The sequence below is a fragment of the Branchiostoma floridae genome, chromosome 2 (genome assembly GCF_000003815.2).
Source record: "Branchiostoma floridae strain S238N-H82 chromosome 2, Bfl_VNyyK, whole genome shotgun sequence".
Lineage (NCBI taxonomy): Eukaryota > Metazoa > Chordata > Leptocardii > Amphioxiformes > Branchiostomatidae > Branchiostoma > Branchiostoma floridae.
In genome coordinates this window covers 27,096,338-27,117,314 of record NC_049980.1, presented here as the reverse complement: position 1 = coordinate 27,117,314, position 20,977 = coordinate 27,096,338, and the positions used below count along the sequence as shown (strand labels likewise).

Below are 20,977 nucleotides of genomic sequence, written 5' to 3'. Positions count from 1 at the left end.
TATTGAAAAATGCGTAAAAAGATCCCTACGGTTTCTGCTATCGCCATTTCTCGCGTCAACCTCACGTGATCGCCTCGGAGGAAGTTTCATTTGCGAATTTGGAGTGGACCTACGGAAATTATGACACATTTTGTAGCTTCCTAAAATGATCTAAGTCCTTCCTACACTACAAAGTACGACGTTCCTAAATTCAGGCTTCAGAGGTGCTGTTATAGTTCTGTCATACCAGGTTTGGGCGGGTAAATTGTGAGGAAAATTTGTCGGGGAGTTTCCGGCTCAGACGACAAGAGACAACGTTTTTAGGAGCTCACATTCGGTAAAATGGCGGATGGTGAAATGGACGCAGCGGAGTTGAAGGTACCTGAGCTTCATTTATCCTATTTATCTCCTGAGATGTATTTTATCTCACATCTTTGACCAAGACACATCGACAATAGCTTTGGCAAGCAATCAACTCTCATTACCTTTTCCAAATCGGCATACCTTTCGAAATGCTATCCAGGCGATGAAAATATAGATTTTTGGTGTCTTCCCGCCTTTGTTTTGTTTTTTGAAGAACCAATTTTCAAAACAGTATTAGTCAGTTGCTTCTTTGTTTACTGCACATGGTTTTATTCTTTTATTTGTCAGTAATACATTTTCAAAGTACAGGCAAGTACAAGATGTAGTCTCATACTGAACGATGTGAAAAGATGTGAACCGGATGTTAACGTTACGTTTCGAAATTCCATGTTTCCGCATACATCAGGTTCAAACAAGGACGTTAAAGTTGCGTAATTTTTAAACCATGACCTACATATGTTTGTTGTAGTTTTACATGCAGGATTTTAAGCAACATATATTTGGAGCTGGCAACCGTAGCGTAGGGTCAGCCCTACAAATTATGGGATCAAATTAGGTCACAGAATAAATACCTCATAAAACCTCCGCTTTAATTTATACTTACTTGGTAGTTACAGTAAATCTGAAAATATTTGTGATGGTTTTATAATCTTCACAGTTATCTCTCTGATACTCCCACTTTTCGCTGAATATTTTCCCTATGCAATGCAGCATCACTGCAGTACTTTAGAAGTTTGAAGCGCAAATTTGCAAAAGATACCATAATTTTTCCCCTTCGATGATTCTGTATGAAAGTAAGACCCTGCAAAAAGAAATGAGTTTACAGTGTCTTAAGGGGGGGGGGGGGCAAATTATTCATCATCATCATCATCATCATCATGGATACCGCCAGATGACCCAGCGAGGGGCAAAGTAGGGGGGGGACTTCGGCCTGACTTGCCTATTTCATATAACCAACATACTGAATTCAGCAGTGACCCATTTGTGGTATATAAGCATCACGTAATCACCATAACAGATTGACCCTCTATTGATTTTGGTCATTTGGTTGCCCAGTGACTGGGGACGAGGCATGAGCGGTAATTTCCCCAGTTTGGCAAAGCGCACTAGGTCACTCCTACTAGCCAAGTGTGGTGGATTCTGCGACGTAAAGGGGTTTGATACCTGACGCTGTCCTCCGAAGGATGATCCGATTGAATATTATCAGTGACAAAGAGCCTACAACAGGTCGTGAAATACTAACACTAACACTGTAGCAGGTGTATCCTCCTTTAAAAAAGTATGTGAGGAACAATGCAAAACAATTTACACAACCCATCCTCACTCATCCTGTTGTTCAACCCCTTTATCTCTGAGAACAGTGTTTCATCTAGCACTGTTGCTTTAGCCCTTGGGCCAAACAGGACTCTAGGACTAGTACTAGTTAGGAGTGTCCCTCTCCATTTCTATAGCTATGAATTTTATTCCTTCGTCACATGCTCACACTACACATGTGGCTTGCGCATGAAGAGTTGTCCTTTCATACCTCATACCTCCCAAAAGCAGTCATCTCTTGCCATGTTGACTTTTTGTCCACTATTTTGTCCAAATTCTATTGATGGAAAAATCAGAAAAAAAGATTTTTTTGTTTTGTATTTGTTGTTGTTGATGTTTGGGCTTGCATGTTCAAACTTGTATATTTCTTTATCTTTACCAATGGATTTTTGCCTGTCATGGTTGACAGGATAGTCTTAAAATTGTCACCATCACAAGCAGCAAAATTCTGTCAAATAATAAAACGATGGGTCCCGGCTGGATCCCTAATGCACAGTATTGATATATAATAGACTGTAAATGTTGAAATCTTCACATTGTTTTTAGCTTTGCAATTGCAGTTTTCACCATGACCCTTCAGTACAAAATCACTAATTTATTTGTCCAATGCAATCCATGATAGCAAAATTAGACTTAACAGTAAACAGAAAGGCAGGAATATCAACAGATGTACAGAACATCAACAGGTCAAAGTTAGACCTGAGTATATGTTGACCTGGCTTAATAATAAGGGAAGATGTAAATTATGCAAATGAAGTCCTTATTTGTATGATCAATGGGAAAATGGCATTATTTCATAGTAAATGACTGGAATTTCACATAACATTTGAATGTTAAGTAAGTGTGAATCTTATTACACATGAATTATACAAATAAGTACCTCATTTTGATAATTGATGAGGAAGTGATACTAAAAGAAAAAAAACTTTGTATGGTAGGCATACCTGGGACAACTTCTGTTATTTGTTTGAAGATGATCAACCCAATTTTTGTAGAACTAGAAGACGACTGTACCTTTATAATGAGAAACCTATTAATAGTAATACGCCAGTCGAGAAGGGTAACGTCATTTGGCGAAGGTTTGAGGTCTTGGAATATATAAAGTTTGATATAAGTTATACAGTAAATCATACTCAATGTAGGACCAAATTTGTGTGAAGGACATTTTGCATATGATTTATAAATAAACCCATGAACATTTTGTACCAAACTTAAATTCAATTTCAAGTGCCGTGAACTAAGAGAATTTAGAATAGCTCTGAGCACATTCCCCACCACCGGTTAGGTAACCAATGCAGTATAGGATGCAAATTGTTAGGCCTAGTAGAAACAGTAATGTGGGAAGTCAATGTCATATCATTTGACCTTGAATGTCCTCTGTCAGAACAGCCGTTATTTTACAACAATGCATCACCACGTTCTATCATGTGTAATTGCCATCAACACATCTAGCATGTGTAATTGACTCCACACAGCATAGCTGAATGACATTTCAAGGGTAAGATATTCTTCATGCAAGTCTTGCAGTTACAGCCAGGCATGATATAGAACCATGAGTCCAATTTCAGGAAGTTAAATGTCAGTGATGCCAGTTCTTTACCAAAGAGCTTGAAATGCCACCTGCACATGCAGGTTAGTACATGTACTGTCAAAATGGGAGCTATGTCATCATTTATGCCATAGGTGACTACTAATACCTGCACATAACCTACATATACACTGGTCTATGAATGATAAAAGCAGCCGGTGACGGTGACACAGTAGCATAAGGCGGTCACAAACATGCCTTACATTCTTCATACAAGTCTATAAGATCAATACTGTTCGGAAAAACGGCAAATGAAAGATTCTCAATGACATGCAAGGAACATTTGGAAGCAATGAAGTAGGCAGACTGAAAACTTGTATGTTACAGCATACACCAATTATTTAGAGCCTGATTGCACAATGTTGATGCAAGATTCTGCAGCTTATAGGAATTTCAAACTTTGAACCCTGGGTACTAGGTCAAATTAATAACATATTGATGTCAAATGATATAGTATGTCAACCATGTCAGTGTAGAATCAAGATCTGATGTGTTTAGTTATGCAAATATTGTAGTAGATCAGAAACTATGGAAGGATTTTGCTGGAAATATGCACTAGCAACTGTGTACCCAAGATGCATGGTCAAACCACAAGTCATGTTCTTTTGAGCAGTATACAAGGTCTAATTGAAAGTGCCAGTATCAAATGTAGAGAATTTGTATCTAAACTTTAAAAAGCAGGTTTAAAACCCCCAAATCATGCTTTTACATGCTGCAGCTTTCCTGACTATGCATTTGATTTTGTTACGTGTATGTCTTTTAACTGGTTGTACAGACTTTTAACTAGTGTGCAGGGGTAATAAATCTGTTATTATTTTTTGTGTCCTCTTTCAGCATATGATCATGACCTTCAGAGTGTCTGAACTGCAAGTGTTGCTGGGATACGCCGGGCGCAACAAGAGTGGTCGGAAACAGGACCTCATGACGCGTGCCCTCAGCCTCGTTCGGAACGGCTGCAGCCTGCCGATCCAGCTGAAAATCAAGGAGCTGTACCGTAGGCGGTTTCCCCGGCGCGTGAACATGAGTTCCAGCCAGCCCAGCAGTATATCGCACACAAGCTCCAACAGTAACCCCACCCCCCTGGAGGCTGCACTGACGAGTATAAGTCACCAGGCAGAGGCACAGCAGCTCTTCTCCAACCACATCCAAAGTAGCAGCCTGCCGCCACACCTACCTCCTGTACACCCCGATGTCACACTTAAGAGACTGCCTTTCTATGACATCATCGATGAACTCATCAAACCAACCAGTCTAGGTAGGTGTTGGGGTAGCTTGTCATTTATACATGTTGCTGGTCTGATTCGTGAAAGTTCCACATATATGCAGTATGTAATTCAAACTCAAGAGACTGGCTGATGAATAGTTTTATCAGTCAATAATCATTGGCAAAGTCAACAACACCTAGGCACTGACCAACATTGTACCAGGTCATGTTTTGGCCTTAAAAAATGTACATAGTGGATGTTTGGTCAAATAGAATAGCATCAAAATAATATGTGTTGCATATAATTTCTCTTCAGGCTCAACAATATGGAGACTACTGTAAATGCATTTAAGGGATTTGATTTTGCTGTTTCGGGAAAAAGGACTGTTCACAGTGGTTTAAGTTGGTGGTAGCACCATGCACTGTAGTCTCTTACTGCCATGGAAAAGTGTTCGGGTGGTTTTAAGTTTACGGTGACTTGTCAACGTGAAAACCGCAGACATAAAACCACTCCGAAAATTTCTGCATTTACAGTATATACTGGATATTATGTTGATATATACAGACCTGACCTATGCTTATGCATGTGTACATGCTATACTCCAGCTGTTAGTATCCTATTGAAAACTGGAGGAAATTATTGATTGCTACAAGAATTGTATCAAGAATTCTTATCTAACTTTCTTTTACATTTCAGTGCCAAGAGGAAACAGCAGGTTCCAAGAAACGTACTTTGTTTTCCATTTGACACCCCAGCAAGCTGCACACATCAATTCATCAAGGTACTTAATACTACATAACCCTGATTCAAAATATGTGTTTATTGATGTGGATGAGACGTTTCTGTGAGTGACTAGTGTCTGGCCCTAAGAACATGATTTCTACATCTTGCCCTCTCTATACTCTTTATCTTGATTTAGACTAGGCGCCTGTGAGTCATGATGATAATAATGATAACTGGTTTATTGCATACGAATCGTACAATCTATCATCATCCACATTATTTAGGGATTACTGTAAATGTTTGTGATGGTTTTATTTGCACGGTTTTAATGTTGACTAGGGCAAATGTGTTTCCATCTTATTACCACTGTAGGACAGTATTATTTCAACTGCTAACTTACATTTCTATGATAATAATGAAACACTGTAAGAATGTCCCTTCTCCTCTTACCAGGAAGTGAAGCCCATGCAAACATGAATAAATTGACAGGCATATTCTGATACAGGTTATACAATTCCACTATAGATAAGGGTCAAGGCTAAATGCCTCTTTAGTCTTCTCACAAGCTGCAGGTTCCTGATAAGACATGTTTTGATAACAAAGCTATGTGAGACCATTGTTGTAGCAGCTGAAAGAATTTGGTGTATTTTTGACATTTTATGTGCTAGGATCGTTATGTAAGTATCTATATTGGTACATTATCATTTATATTGATATGTAAACGTCTGTATTAATACATTATTTGTATTTCATGGAGGTACTGGTCATCATCAAAATTACCAAACCCCAGCCCGATGAACGGGAATGAGAAAGATATTTTGAAGTTGGGGAATGGTATCCAGGCTACATCAAAATAAACCAGCACTGTTTTGTAGGACTTATTTTTTAGCGTAATTGGAACAGGTCATGTGAGGATATTATTTGAAAAAATAAATTTTCCAAGGATATTGTAAAGTGTATATGCTAGAATGGGTCAGCGTTCTCATCTTGTTTGTTTTTGAGACAAGCTTATATAAATACAGCTGCAAATTTGTTTAATGTGTGCAACTAGTGTAACCAGTTCACATCAAGTAGGACTATTGCAACATATGATTATCAAGTTCAAAATACCCACTTGCAAGTTGTAGCAAAAAGTTTCTTATTGCAAGTAAGAATAACAGCTGACAATTTTGCAGGTTAGAAAAAGTCAGTCTTGTTACTAAGAGTAAGAATGATTAAGCTATGCATCAGTATACAAAAGCCTAGATTGTCTTGGAGTTGTCCTACAAGCCATTTCACAGTTACATGTATGCATGTGCAGCTGTGATGCAATTGCTCTCTAATGTCAAAGTTTAAGACCCCTTACCATGCAGCATTATTGCAAGTTTTGCAAAATACCAAAAATGGAATGTCTTATTGCCCTGATGTAGATATGTCAGTTCTGTTTGGTTCATGTTCATGTTTTCTACACTCCTCTCAGGGATATCAGGCCAGGTATGAAGCCAGAGTACAATGTGCAGGTCCAGCTGAGGTTCTGTCTGCTGGAGACCAGCTGTGAGCAGGAGGACCACTTCCCTCCCAGCATTTGTGTCAAGATCAACGGAAAACTCAGTCCACTCCCTGTGAGTCCTGGCATAGTTCCCTCTAAGAAGGTTTTATTTTGGAGGCAGTTTGTGTGAATTCGTGTCTGGCTGTCACCAACATAACTTGAAAATGTGTGGATAGATCCATATGATATTTGGTAGGTGGGTGTGGGTCCAAAAAACATAGGTCAAGTTTGATAATGAGTTCTAGCAGCTTTCTAAGGTTCTGCAGCAGATCTTCCAGCTTTGACATGTTCCTTAACCACATGTTGCAAACCTTATTAATTGTGATGGTTCACACTTTCTTTCTTGACAAAGTCAATGCAACTTTATTGAGTCAATGATGATAAAGTATATTTGTACAGGACTCCTTGGAATGTGCCCGTATTTTAGTAAAGAGATATCTGTAATAACCTTTAATTATGTTCTAGACAGTACATTTGTAATTGTTTTTCCCAACAGGGTTACATCCCACAGCAGAAGGCAGGGGCTGAACAGAAACGTCCCAGCCGACCCATCAACATTACCCCTCTGTGCCGCATGTCCCCCACAGTCCCCAACCACGTCAACATCTCCTGGGCTCCTGAGTATGGCAGGGTCAGTACAGATGCAGCACAAGAGCGTTTAAAACGTTATGTAGGTTTGACTTGAGAAGCAGGGTTCCACATTTTGAAACATTAACATGGTCATGTTCACTGGTCCAAACTAACCCTTCGCTGGCTCGAAAGTTTAAGACATTTCACTGATTTATATACAGATGGCTGCTGAGTATGACAGGGTCAGTACAGATTCAGCACCAGAGCATTTAAAATGTTGTTCAGGTTTGACTTGAAAGCCAGGGTTCCACATTTTGAAACATTAACATGGTCATGTTCACTGGCCAAAACTAACTCTTTGCTGGCTCAAAAGTTTAAGACATTTCAATGATTTATATACAGATGGCTGCTGAGTATGGCAGGGTCGGTACAGTTGCAGCACCAGAGCATTTAAAATGTTATGTAGGTTTGACTTGAGAAGCAGGGTTCCACATTTTGAATCGTTAACATGCCAGTGCATGGTCATTTTCACTTGCCCCAAGTAACCTTCACTGACATGAAGTTTAAATTATTCCACTTATTTATAAACAGACTGGCAATGAAGTAGACTAATACCTGCATACACGTATGAGAAAATGGCCTACTACCAGGAAGTAGTATCACTATCACAGCACATAAGGTTCAGATTGGTGAAGTTCACTTCTAGAACTACTGAATTAATAATTTTTCCACAACTACACTCAAGACTACCACATATATCTTCCCATTTTAGTTTTTTTTCCATTCAGACTATTGCAGGAGGAGAAAGAAATTTCTGATGTTTTACAAAATCAGACAAAAAAAAGGCAAACGGATGGTATCCACAAGATGTAGTATTTGCTCTTCTTTGTGCTTTGATTGTTCATGTAGGATTTTTTAATCGACATCTTGTTGACGGAGGCATTTCTGACAGTTTTATTCATCTTAACCTGCAGGGTTACACAGTATCAGTGTATCTGGTTCGGCAACTGTCAGCCAGTATCCTCCTGAACAGGCTGAGGGGTCACGGCATCAGGAACGCTGACCACTCCAGAGCCATGAGTAAGTACTCAGTATGCTGTCACCTCTATCATAACAAAACATGGTGTACTTTGATGTTACATTGTGCATGATTACTGTCAATGGAATGAACAAGTCGCTAATTGGTTAAAGCAAGCATTGTGTATATTTATTTTAAAAGAATGTGCGTCTGAAAATGTTTTGGCTGCCTTCTTTGTTTATTGAGGTTAGGCCAGCGCTTACTGTAAATGCATTTAAGTTCGCAGGGATTACTTTTGCGGTAGTGGGTAAATAGAGCGTTTGCAGTGGTTTTAAGTTCACGGTAGTGCCATAGACTGCAGTCTCATACTAAAATGGAAAAATATTTGCGGTGGTTTTAAGTTTGCGTTGAAGTGATCACCACGAAAACCATAAATATAAAACCACCGTGAACATTTCTGCATTTACCGTATTTTGCAAGAAACAGTGCTGTTTGTTATGGCTGTACAGGGCTCGAAATACACTTTTCAGTTAACTTGCACCAGTGCAAGTTGAGCAAAAGGTAACTTGCACCAAAAGAAACTTACTTGCACAACCCAAAATAGTGAACTGTTAACTCTTTATCTCCTATTCTGAAAATTTGCAAATGTATGTGAGTAAATGGGGATACATAAAGACCACATGTTTGGATACTTTTAAGTATTTGTTTTTCCATAGCATATTTTTTTTAGTTTTAAATTGTACAGTTTCAAAAAAGGTGAATTTAGGCTTAATTAAAGATCAATCCAATGTCTACAACTCGATAAGATCCATAGATTTCTTCTGCATGCCTCGCGATTGACATCCATCACTAATCGCTGGAATGAAGTGGTAGAACAACTCATTACAAGTATAACATGTACATATAACTGGAAAAACCAGTTGAACATTAAAGTCACTAACTTGTATGCAAATGTGACTTAAATGCAAATCAAGGTAAGACAACACCAAAGGGATCTTTAGCATTGTAGAGATGGAATTGTCTTGAAATATTGTTTACCTGGATGTCTAACCTCCATGGATGTCTAACCTCCATGGACAAACTTAGACTTTTTTATCAAGTGTTATTTTCTTTTACCTTTCAATGACAGATGATATTCTTGGTGTTTGTAAGCTTTTTCTAATGTCACAGTGTCAGGTATTAGAGGACAAAAGTAACTTGCACTGGTGCAACTTTGGTCTAAACTTACTTGCACCACACTAATCTTACATGCACAAACTTGCATATGCATGTGGTATTTCGAGCCCTGCTGTAAGAAATGTGCTGGTAGCAAACTCGTGTTCTTTTAAAGATTTTCCAAAGCTATCTGGCTTTTGGAGGTTGAAACTGAAGTGCACAAATGGAAGAGCTTCAAGCTATGCTGACAAATGTTTCAGCTCAGTGTTCATTTTACAAATAATTCAATTAATCAAATACAATCCTACATTTCACAGACTTTGCCTCAAAAATTAAATCCATTGCAAAGATCTGTATCAGTTACACAAAAAAGATAATGAATAGAATGTTAACAACTCTTTCCTCTCTTCCAGTAAAAGAGAAGCTACAGCATGATCCAGACAGTGAAATTGCCACCACAAGCCTAAGAGTGTCCTTGTTATGTCCAGTAAGTCCACATACTTTTAAAGAACATTCCTGAAATGCATTATAGAACTTCTAGGTTTGGTGTACTACCGGTACATGGATTACTTTATCACATTAAAGGTTTGTCATAAATCTGTGTTATGCTGGGTTTCTGGTATGACAGAACAATTTCCATTTTTAAACAGTCAGATGTTTTATCAATAAAGGGGTGATTTTATTCATGTCTGACCATTCTGGTACTGCTAGTTTATTTCTAGCTGGGAAATTTATTCATTTATGGTAATGATACTACCTTCTTTTTAGAACTAAACTGTAAGTTCTTTCAACTGTGTAGATTTTTCTATTATGAATATGTGACAGGGTTCATGAGAACTGACTGTTCTGTTTAGTTGGGCAAGATGAGGATGACCATCCCCTGCAGACCCAAAAACTGCACACATCTTCAGTGCTTTGATGCCTCCTTGTACCTTCAAATGAATGAGAAGTAAGTGTGGACGTGGTCTTCTACATTATGTATGATTTAAGATGTGTGAAATGTTTGCTTTACACATTTCTACAGATTTGATAATACTTTCATCATAGATATTTGGTAATTAATTTATGGACTAAAAAAAAATCTTACAATAAATGATGTTCTTCCTGAGGAACATTTTTCTTGTGTTTGCCTTGTGGTTTGTATAAGGGTTTTCAAGACAAGTTAAAGTGTTTTCCGATTTATTGTTTGTATCTGTACTTGTTACAAGCACAGTAGTCTTATTTCTCTAGCTTATTGTTTTCCTTCGTTCAACCTTGTCCACTTCTGTCTACAGGAAGCCTACGTGGATATGTCCTGTCTGTGACTCGAAGGCGCCCTTTGATGACCTGATTATTGACGGGTAAGCGTATCTACATGACTTCACCCTGAGTTATATGTTGATGTATGCAATGAAATATGTTTTAACTTGACCTATCAATTCTAGATGCATCAATGTAACTCTAGACATCTTGGGTCACTGCATGTCACATAAGTGGTGGCATGGTAGCCTTGTAGTGGTTGACGTAAAATCTCAAGGTTCTGGGTTTGAATCTCAGGGATTCTGGGTCCTTCCCAGTGTGAGTGGATCAAGCCTATCAGTCTCCCTGTTCACAGCTTGTTATGGCCTTAAGCGGTTAACCTGTTATGCGAACAAAAATCGATAAATACAAACATGTACAGTGTACACGAAAGGCGTATAAAGCCCTAGTGACGTACAAAGCATTGTTTCCAAAACATTGAAATGAAGCAATTTACATGGTCACTGGTGTGTTATTAAATTCCAAGGAGAACACAGACAAGTTCTCACGGGAACAGCAGGAAAACAATCTCCAAAAGCTGGCAGATATTTTGAAATGCAAACCAAACTGTTTTGTCTTGTGTAATGACAGAGTAATACATTTATATGTAAGAAGTATTATGAATTGTTTTAATTTTACTGGGACTTAACGTTGTTGTAGGGGTTTACCAGGTTGGCAGCTTATCCCACTCACACATCTATTTTAGTAGGCTACATATGGTATGTTTGGTCTGTTGTGAATAGTTTAAGTATGAAAATTCCAGGAACATTTAGTGTCTTTCTCAATCACATAGACTTATTTATCTTCTCAAACACAGAACTTAACATCCCATCTCGACTTCCCTTAATTGAAACAAGGTACTCATTTACACCTGAGGAAATAGGTGTAAAGTGCCTTCTCCAAGGGTATAACATTAGGACCAGTTTGGATTTAAACCCAGAACATTCAGCTTCAACAACTGTGACTGAAAGAAATGTTACGGTGTTTTGTGTAGTCAGTTGTCTAATTTGTAATTGTTCCTGGTAACAACAATAGAACCAGTTTGGAAGGTTCAACAACTGTGACTGAAAGAAATGTTAAGGTGTTTTGTGTAGTCAATTGTCTAATTTGTAATTGTTCCTGGTAACAACAATAGAACCAGTTTGGAAGGTTCAACAACTGTGACTGAAAGAAATGCTATCATGGTGTTCTGTGTAGTCAGTTGTCTAATTTGTAAGTGTTCCTGGTTACAACAATAGAACTAGTTTGGAAGGTTCAACAACTGTGACTGAAAGAAATGCTATCATGGTGTTCTGTGTAGTCAGTTGTCTAATTTGTAAGTGTTCCTGGTAACAACAATAGAACCAGTTTGGAAGGTTCAACAACTGTGACTGAATGAAATGCTATCATGGTGTTCTGTGTAGCCAGTTGTCTGATTGTGAAGTGTTCCTGGTTCCAGGTTGTTCACAGAGATCCTCCAGAGGACGTCATCTGAGCTGAATGAGATCCAGTTCTTCGAGGATGGATCCTGGCATTCCATCAAGCCACAGAGGGAAACCTGCCTGGTGGCAACGCCAACCAAGTCTATGGCAGAAGGTGTGCATTCAGTTATAGTTTGCTTAGTTAAAGTCCTGCCCACACTAAGTGCTGTATAGGGTGACACTCATCTCTATTTCTACAGCCCTTGGACCACAAGGAACCCTTTGAGGAAGCTAATCAAACAATTCCAGGTTTTAATGGACAGTACAGTTTTATACTGTCCAACGTCATCAATTCCTCCAAACAATTTATTGAAAACAGACAAGGCATTGTGAAAACATAGCAAGGTTATTTGAGACCTTGAGGATGCTGACTTTGGATACAATAACCTGCTTTGTACATATTCTAAATCAAGTCAACTTTATACCAGTTGCAAATGCTCATACAGGGCTCTTTTCTTTTCTTTCATGCCAAGTTGTAGCCATCTTAATGTTATCTTGAATCAAATCTGCAACCAATATTGTTATGAGAAGACCAAATAAAGTGTGGAATGGTTGTTGATAGTTGGTAACATACTGTGTTAGAAAACAAAATAATGTGGTAAAAAAACAGGTTGTCTGAGAGGGTCAGAAGATGTCTATGTGTCGGATTCGGTTCGCTGACATGCAAATAGCTGTGTCTGCTTCCATATTGATGTCACTGTGGCGTCATGTAAACATGCTCCACATTACTCATAACACATAAGTTGTGGAGGCAAGCAACATCCTGGTACATGATGCTTTCTGTGCATCTTTTGTACTAGATACATTTGTATGTACAGTATGGTAGCTTAAAGGGACTTTATAAGAACGTTGACTGAAGCATTGATGTGAAATCGATATGTATTCATTATTGTTGACTGTTTCACTGATTAATCTGATGAGAAGAATATTCTTTCAGAACTCGTAATGGACAAGACATATTCCTATGGTGCACTGTTTAGTCTAGTTATCACAGAATTGCTTCTCACCAGTCTCAGACCAATATTTTTTCCCCTTTGACTACAGACCTCAGCATGTCGTCTGCCTCTGCGTCCACGTCCCACGACAGAAAGAAGTTCGAGATCATCGACCTCACGCTGGACGACAGTTCTGACGATGACGACGACGACGATGACTCGGTCATCCCCACCACCAAAGACACTGGGTGCGTGCCTTCCCATCTTTCGGTGTCAGAAGCCTCGCGGAGTTCAGGCAACACAAACTATGACTCCGATGTAGTGGTAGAACGCGAGGTGCTCCGAAACAGCGACTTTCAGTCACCCCCCGAACGGGACCTGTGGCAAATGTTGCTCCAGTCCATCTCTGAGCCAGGCAGGGCTGGGCTGGGGGACTTCATGTCAGACACGGACCTGTTTGGGTTTGAGCCCCCGAGGCCCGTCTATACCGTTCCCGACTCCCCCTACCAAGACTATGACATGCGCACTTCTACTACATCTACGTCTAACCTGTACCACAAGCAGTTGTCGGTGGTCTCTGGTAGCTCAAGTGAAATGTCAGACGATGATTTCACCATTTAGTTTAGGCTGAACAGACAACTTCACCTGTCTCTTCTCTTCTTGTCCAGGCCTGTCATTTGTTTTTATCCTGCAAACATCTACATTGTACAGTAATTGTTTGGGCAATTTGGGACCTTGGCTGCCTTTTCTAGAATATCTGCTTTAAATCTTTTGCACAATTGGAGATGTAGAAATAGCTCATGAAAATCTAAACTGTCAGTGAAACATGCCAATACCATCTCGTTTCTTCCTTTGGGAGAAGTTTTTGTAGCATTTTGTTCTTTTTAGGCTTTAGTTGTTTTGAAGTATCATCAGATTTGAACATTTAACTCATGGACTTGAGATTATCATAATGTAGAGGTAGTACAATTTGAATGAAATTTGATTTTTGAATGGACAGAAATGGTTTGTTTTTTCAGATCATGGAGCAAATATATCACTTTAGAAAAATTAATTTTTGAAGAAAAAAAATCCAGTATTGGTGAAACATTACAATTCACAAGGTATTTTCATGTGTAGATATTCTGCAAATTATTTAGCATAGAAAATGTTATTACTTTATATCTTGTTTCAATTTCTCAGAGGGTAAAAGGAAATTATTTTGGTAGTACATGTATATTAAATGTATGAAATTGGACATGTAAAATGTAAATGATAATTGTCCTTTGTTATTCATGTCTTGTGCATTTGAAGCTGTTTTTGTTTTGCGACATTCTGTGAGCCTTGTCTTCCCGTCCCCTATATTTTAATTGCCATGAATCATTGAAATATGTAATGGTCACTTAATTGCTTTTTATTCTTTCCTTTTGGGCCAAAGAATAGATAAAAACTGTGTATTATTCATTGTTACCTCCAATGTTACCTTAGTTGGCATTTGCAATAAAAATGTTGAAAACAATGCTCCTTTGTAGTCTGACATTTCTTTGTCGCATCATTTCTGAACAAATCAATCCAAAATAACGTAGCTGCTCCAAACACTGGAAAAAAGTCAAGCCTTATTGAGTCTGAATGGTGTTAATGTTTCCCCAAAAGGCAATATATTTTCATGATTTTAGTTACAGAATTACTGGCCAACTAGGCCAATTAGGGTGTCGAAACTAGATTACCTACTTCCTGAAACATAGCCTTCTGTCAAAAAGATTTCTATCATTCCCCTGGAATTTGAAACTCAAAATTCTGGCATATTGTCAAGGAAGGACAGCTAAAAGGTCAAGGTTTTAATGAAATTGTTACCAACCAGGTGTCTCCTCACACAAATCAATTTTTCTCCTAATAGCATTACCTGTGCGATAAACAGCTGTTAGTTTTATCATGTCCATCTCTATTGAGCAATGCAAATGCCCAATTGGATTAGAGAAGTTTGTGATTATCCCTCTGGAAAAAGATAATCAGATTAAAAGTCACAACTAGATCATCATACCAATCACTACCATTTGGAAGTCCACCCCCATGTATTGCTGCTTTGGTACTGTTCATGTTCTTCTCTTATTTTATTCTCCATGTTGACTTTTTGTTCTGTCTTGGTTTCTTTGTCTCTACTGATACTTTCACACGCATATATAACTACATTTCAATCAAACAGAAATACTGTAGAAGTATTTAAGTTTCCTTGGGTTTTAATTTTGCAGTAGCAGAAAATGGAGTTTTCATGGTTCTTTTGAGTTTACGATAATACCATATACTTAAGTCACATAAGGTAATAAAAGATGTTTGCAGTGGTGTAGAGTTTGCGGTAAAGCGGCCACAGCGAGAACCGAGAACATCATATTTACAGTAGTTTCATCAAGTTTGCACATCACAGGATAGTATGGTTTACTTGTACACAACAAATGCCAGTGTTTCTGAGCTCCTGCTACCTTCCTCAGGAAAGTTATGACTAGAGCTACCCCTTATTGCAAGATTGTACTGTGGAGGAAGTAATGCCATCCCAAGTATTACTAAGTTTGTATCCCTCCAAAACTGAACCAGGTGATACAAACTTAGATTGCAGTACATGTCTTTTGACCGTATCACCATCTGGTGGTAAGAGGTAGCTCCAATTGCCCCGAGCTGAGAAAGGTAGCAGAGGGACTACTGAAACATTGGCAGGAAAGAAGAAGACTCCATCCAACATTTCAAATAATTCAGGTTTAATCAACATCATGCTATCAAATGGACTGTACAGTCATAATACAAGACTAGTAATGCTTTACAGCAGTACAATTAGAAACTGTCTTACCATCAACTCTTGCTGAAAATACCCCCATTTGATTCTTTATTAGGAAGTAACAAAAAATTGATAAATACCCAACACCGTTAAATCTTTCAGATGGTCGCCTTTCAATAGAATTACAATGAACATTTGTTTTCCACATTTTAGAAAGACAGCATGTCAGGTTAGGAAAGAAACAGACTTCATAGGAATTTTCCCATATATATATACCTAGACTTTATCATAGATCCCCTTGCATGCTTGGCAGTATGGGTAGTGCAGGGAGTAAACAACAGTCATCATCATAGTAACATTGACTGGACCATACAATCTCCATATGCATTGTCATGGTTATGATATTGTGTGCCCCCTAGTGGTACCCATAGTGCACTGCATCTCACAGCATGCAATGGGATCCGATGAAAGGTGTGTTGTAACTTGAAATATAAGCTACCACAATACAAGGTTGATGAGATGTTTGTCAAAACTTTTCAGCACTCCTCAGCTAGTGCCGTCACCTGCACCCAGGGCACACAGTAGGTCCTTGTTGGATTCCCGCCAGTCATACGCCATGCCGATGTCGTCCTCGGATTTCATGCCGTCCTACCCGATGCCGCCCCTCCCACCAGAGTTCCAGGGTATGCCGGGATTGGACCTACTGTCTCTGCTGCAAACTGACAGCCAGGTAAAGATATTTCAGAAAGGATAGCAATTACATGTACATGTACCTATGTGTAGCTCCAGTCTGCTGATCTGAAGGCTTCCCTGTTATAATCTAGCCCCTGTTCATGGAGGGGCGATTGACATTTAGATCTCCACATGGAATATATGTTCTGATTGGCTCGTAGTTGTATGTGCCAAATGTTGGATGCAGCACGACCTTGATCAGAGTAGAGAACTGAAGCTCAAGGACTGAAACTAGAATACTAACCTATCAACAGGCCTTACCCGGTACTATCTGTTTTTCACAGATTTGGATCCTGATATTGTTCATATTAATGCACATCTAGATATTACATGAAAGTGTGAATTTTTACTTGAAAAATCAATACTGCTGTGAGTATGGATATAGGAAATTCCAGGATGGAAAAATAATACAGATTAATTTTGTCAGATTAAAGTAATAAATTATTGTTTTCTACCTGTGTCCCAGTCAGGGTTACATGTACACATGATTTATTAACATTGTACTTATAAATCTTGGTGGATGTCAGTGTGACTTGGTATTTCATGTTCATTATTATTTTATTATAAAGAGTTACTCTCCTGTGTGTGGATGATGTGCTGGGTCTTGAAGCACAGATATAGATAACAAGTACTGGTAACTGTGGTAGATAAAATTCTTCCTGTTGCCTGTGCAGCACGAGTCTCATCATATGCCAGGCCTGGATCTGTTGTCATTATTACAAAATGACACTCAGGTGGGACAAATGTCCATCAGCTTGCTTATTTTCACAGGGTGCAACCTATGGAAATAGCAGCTAGTACTAGTAGGTCGTCCACAGTGTCCTCCTCTAGCTTTCTTTAGGCAGGGCAGTGTTTAACCTAGCCTACTACATGTACAAGTGGCAGGAGTATCTCAGGATGATCCGTTGTTAACAAATCGGTACTCTTGATGGGAGAAGTTTGACTCTACAACTTACGAGTAAACTCTGAGTCCCAATAAATTTTGTCCTCAGATGATCCTGAGACCATCTGTCACCTCTTAGGTTACATGTAGATTATGTTACACACCAACATCTTTAAGGGACGCTACAAGAGGAAGCTATGAATGACCTACTATTGCTTGTTGGTTGACTGCCACCAAGTTGTGCCCTGTGATTTTGCAGCAGTGCAGACGTGGCTTGTTTGATGTGCTGGTGGCTGGCAATGTCTGTACATAATGAATAAGCTGGCTTTCTGTGTCACATGCAGTCCACAAGATGACTACATCTAGCTATATTTGCACCCTGCATTCATGTTCACTATTATTTTAACCTTCCCAATAGAACTGTGTATAGGAACAGTGTACCTGTAAATTGTATAGATACAGGTCAAGTAAAGTATATCTGTGTCTGAACAAACTACAAATGTAAACTCTGGTGCATATGTTCATGAAGGATAGTCAAGGTAAATAATATTTTAAGATAAATCAATCTTTACAGCTGGATAAGAGTCAGAGATTTCCTACGGACCTTAAGCTTCAGAGTGATATCAATCATTCTTCTTCAGTATCTTACATTCTAGTAACACTGAAGAAGAGTGATGGATGTCACTCAGAATGTCCAGATGTAATCTCTGTATCTTGTCCTGTTGTGGACATTCATTTGCTACTGGCACATAAATTTTTGGAATATTATGGCAAAGATAAAAATGTAGTGCTTGAAAAATCAAAATTATGTATATACTCTTGCTTTTGAGATAAAAAAATATAAATCGTCGTACAATTATGACAATTTTCCGCTGAAGGAATCCGTTCACCGTATCTATAACATTTTGATAATAGGGTCTAACTTATGGTACAAGTTTGGTCTCTGTTTCTCTGGACCAGACTGTTATGGACCAGAAACCAACATCACAGTGTTTGGTATATAAGTGTATCATGGAATACCGGCAGGGTAAATCAAGAAAAATCACAAAAAGTACAGGACATTGCTTTTTATAAGTTATCAAAGTGCAGCAAATGTGTTTGACTCCGCCCTTTTCCCCGTTGCAGTTTGGCCAGCCACTGTACCTGGACCCCCTGAGCAGCAGCAGTGGTGGCAGCAGCAGTCGCTCGCACAGTACGGGACAGCCGGACGTCATATCGCTAGATTGACTAGCACGCCCTTTCCAAGTCAAGGTCGAGGCCCAGCCCCCAAACACCACCTACAACGGCTACAGGTACAGCTATGGCTACCCTCCATGGAGATGACATGCTGGACTTGTAACTAAAGATCATTGACCTTTTCATGGATCTCATGGCATGCTGGGAGATGCAGAGCATTGTGGGCATCTCAGGGTGCAAACAAAATCATTACAACATAAACTGGGCTTATTGTCATACATGCACATTGTATATGCATTACCCTGGTAAAGCTGTTGTTTGCTTCCTGACCTACCCATAGTGCCCTCTGTCTCCCAACATGCAATGGGAGCCATATAAAGGTGCTTGCCAAACCAGAACAAAGAGGAATGTAAAGTTCAATGTCATCGTCGCTGTGACTCTGAAGCCAAACAAAATCGAAGTTACAGCAACTTTACATTCCTCTCCATGTGCACACCAAATATGACAATTTAGGGAGCAGTAAAATTATCTTATTTTCATTCCAAAAGATTACGCTTCTGATGGAAGTGAAGTTTCTTTTTCTGTAAACCTTAACATGTATCTCTTTACATAAGATCAACCTTTATCAACATGATGACACTAGAAAGTACCTCATTCTGGAGGAAGTATCACTGCAGATCTTTGTTTCTGGGTTCTGATCAGTATTGAAGATATGGATTTGTTGAAGCAAATCATTACATATAGGTGTGGGCATGGTATAATGGCAATGTGGTGTTTGGGCTCTTTGGGTCTCATGGCTCTTGAACATGCAATAATAGGCTGTTTTATTACACATATATCAAAATCAGCAACGTCATGTAGAATCCGTCATATATATTTCCTAAATATTACAAATATAGCCGCATCTTGTACACATATTGCATGCTCAAGAGCCCCTTTGCTTGGAAACAAGGCGAAGTACATGTATTGTTCATATTAAGTAAAGAACAATAGAAGTATTTATTTTTGTACAGTATGACAATGAAATTTGTACAGACTATTTACAGACTATTCTTGTCCGTGAGAATGTATGGTGTATTCACTAAGTAGTCATGTAAATCAGTGTTTATTATGTGAAGAATGTACATGTATTTTATTACATTGTATAAAGTGAAATAGTTTCTGTGTGTGTTAAGCTTGTGATGAAGTGTTTGATCTTCATATTGTGTACTATTTTAAAGAATAGTTTTTCTCAGTGCTACCTAAGATCGCATCCAACTGGCAAAGTACAATGTAAAGGCCACCACAAATTTGACCAAAGTACATACATCCACTTCAATTCATCATTGTTTGTATAATCCATTATTAAGAAAACCCTTAAATTGAAACTGCCAACTTAAAGGATTGGACCTATCCAAATTTTTTAGTTTTTTTTTTTAACACATCAGTCTCAAGGAATGGTTCCACTGCATCTATGACATGAGCCTATACAGGTTGTAGTCACATGACCCAGTGAGCAGTGGATCAAATGTCACAGGATGTTTTGGTGTCTTCCCTCTCTATTCAAAGATGGTATTCGTTTGAAACTGAAAGGAAATTGGTTTGTTCCTGTTATATTGTTGTTGACTTAGTTTATGTACAGTGTATCTTCAGTAACAGTTCAGGTTATGCCTTCAGCACAGCACAGTATTTCAGCAACAGTGACACTTTCAGACGTATCAACAGAGTATAATTGATTCAAACTCAAAAATCTCTATTTTTAGCTTAATGTTTACAAATGGCCATACCATGTCTTTTTGTGGTAATGCCTCGAGTGGAGGCAGTTTTATTTATCAATGTGTTTTGTTTTAGTTCATGTGTGTTACCTTCATGAGGGACCACACCATCTTCTGATCAACGGGTCAACAGATCTTATTTTATTAACTTTCCTTGTTTTATCTCAGATTGTGTCACTCACGCAGTGTTGGTTTATACTTGTACATTTCACGTTAAGTTCAAAACGTTAGTTCTGAAACATGACCTGGTGTCATTTTAGTCATAGTCACTTGTTATCCATGCATCTTTGTAATGGCAGAAGTCAACCATTTAGGAATGTGGGTAGGATGGATGGGTTTGTATGTAGATAATTCAGTCATCATGTACAACTGATCAGTGAATAAATGAGAGATTACACCAGAAATGCAGATTGTACTCAATCTTTGGCTTTGTTGTATGTTGTGGCTGCTTGTTAGCTTTAGTTTTCACAATTCTTTGTTTACATAGCCTGTTACATTGTCTATCAAGATTTGATCCACTCACACCAGAACGACCCCTACTTTTATAAATAAGTGTGTCAGGTTCTTAAA

At 38.6% G+C, this 20,977-nt stretch overlaps 1 protein-coding gene across 5 annotated transcripts; it reads left to right on the top strand.

Annotated features, from left to right (window-relative positions):
• Positions 1–41: 41 nt before the first annotated feature.
• On the top strand, positions 42–20,815 carry LOC118431784 (E3 SUMO-protein ligase PIAS3-like). 5 transcript variants are annotated; one of them, XM_035843128.1, is made up of 14 exons: positions 42–357; positions 4,079–4,499; positions 5,146–5,230; positions 6,632–6,773; positions 7,197–7,370; positions 8,245–8,350; positions 9,857–9,930; positions 10,298–10,392; positions 10,718–10,783; positions 12,160–12,296; positions 13,226–13,364; positions 16,403–16,592; positions 17,269–17,328; positions 18,603–20,815. In XM_035843128.1, exons 1-14 carry the CDS (start codon positions 322–324, stop codon positions 18,702–18,704), a joined length of 1,827 nt encoding a protein of 608 aa, XP_035699021.1. In that variant the 5' UTR covers positions 42–321; the 3' UTR covers positions 18,705–20,815. The 5 variants fall into 5 exon arrangements, with proteins under 5 accessions (XP_035699021.1, XP_035699049.1, XP_035699038.1 ...); XM_035843145.1 differs by having other exon boundaries at positions 44–357; positions 7,197–7,331; XM_035843156.1 differs by lacking the exon at positions 17,269–17,328.
• Positions 20,816–20,977: the final 162 nt, after the last annotated feature.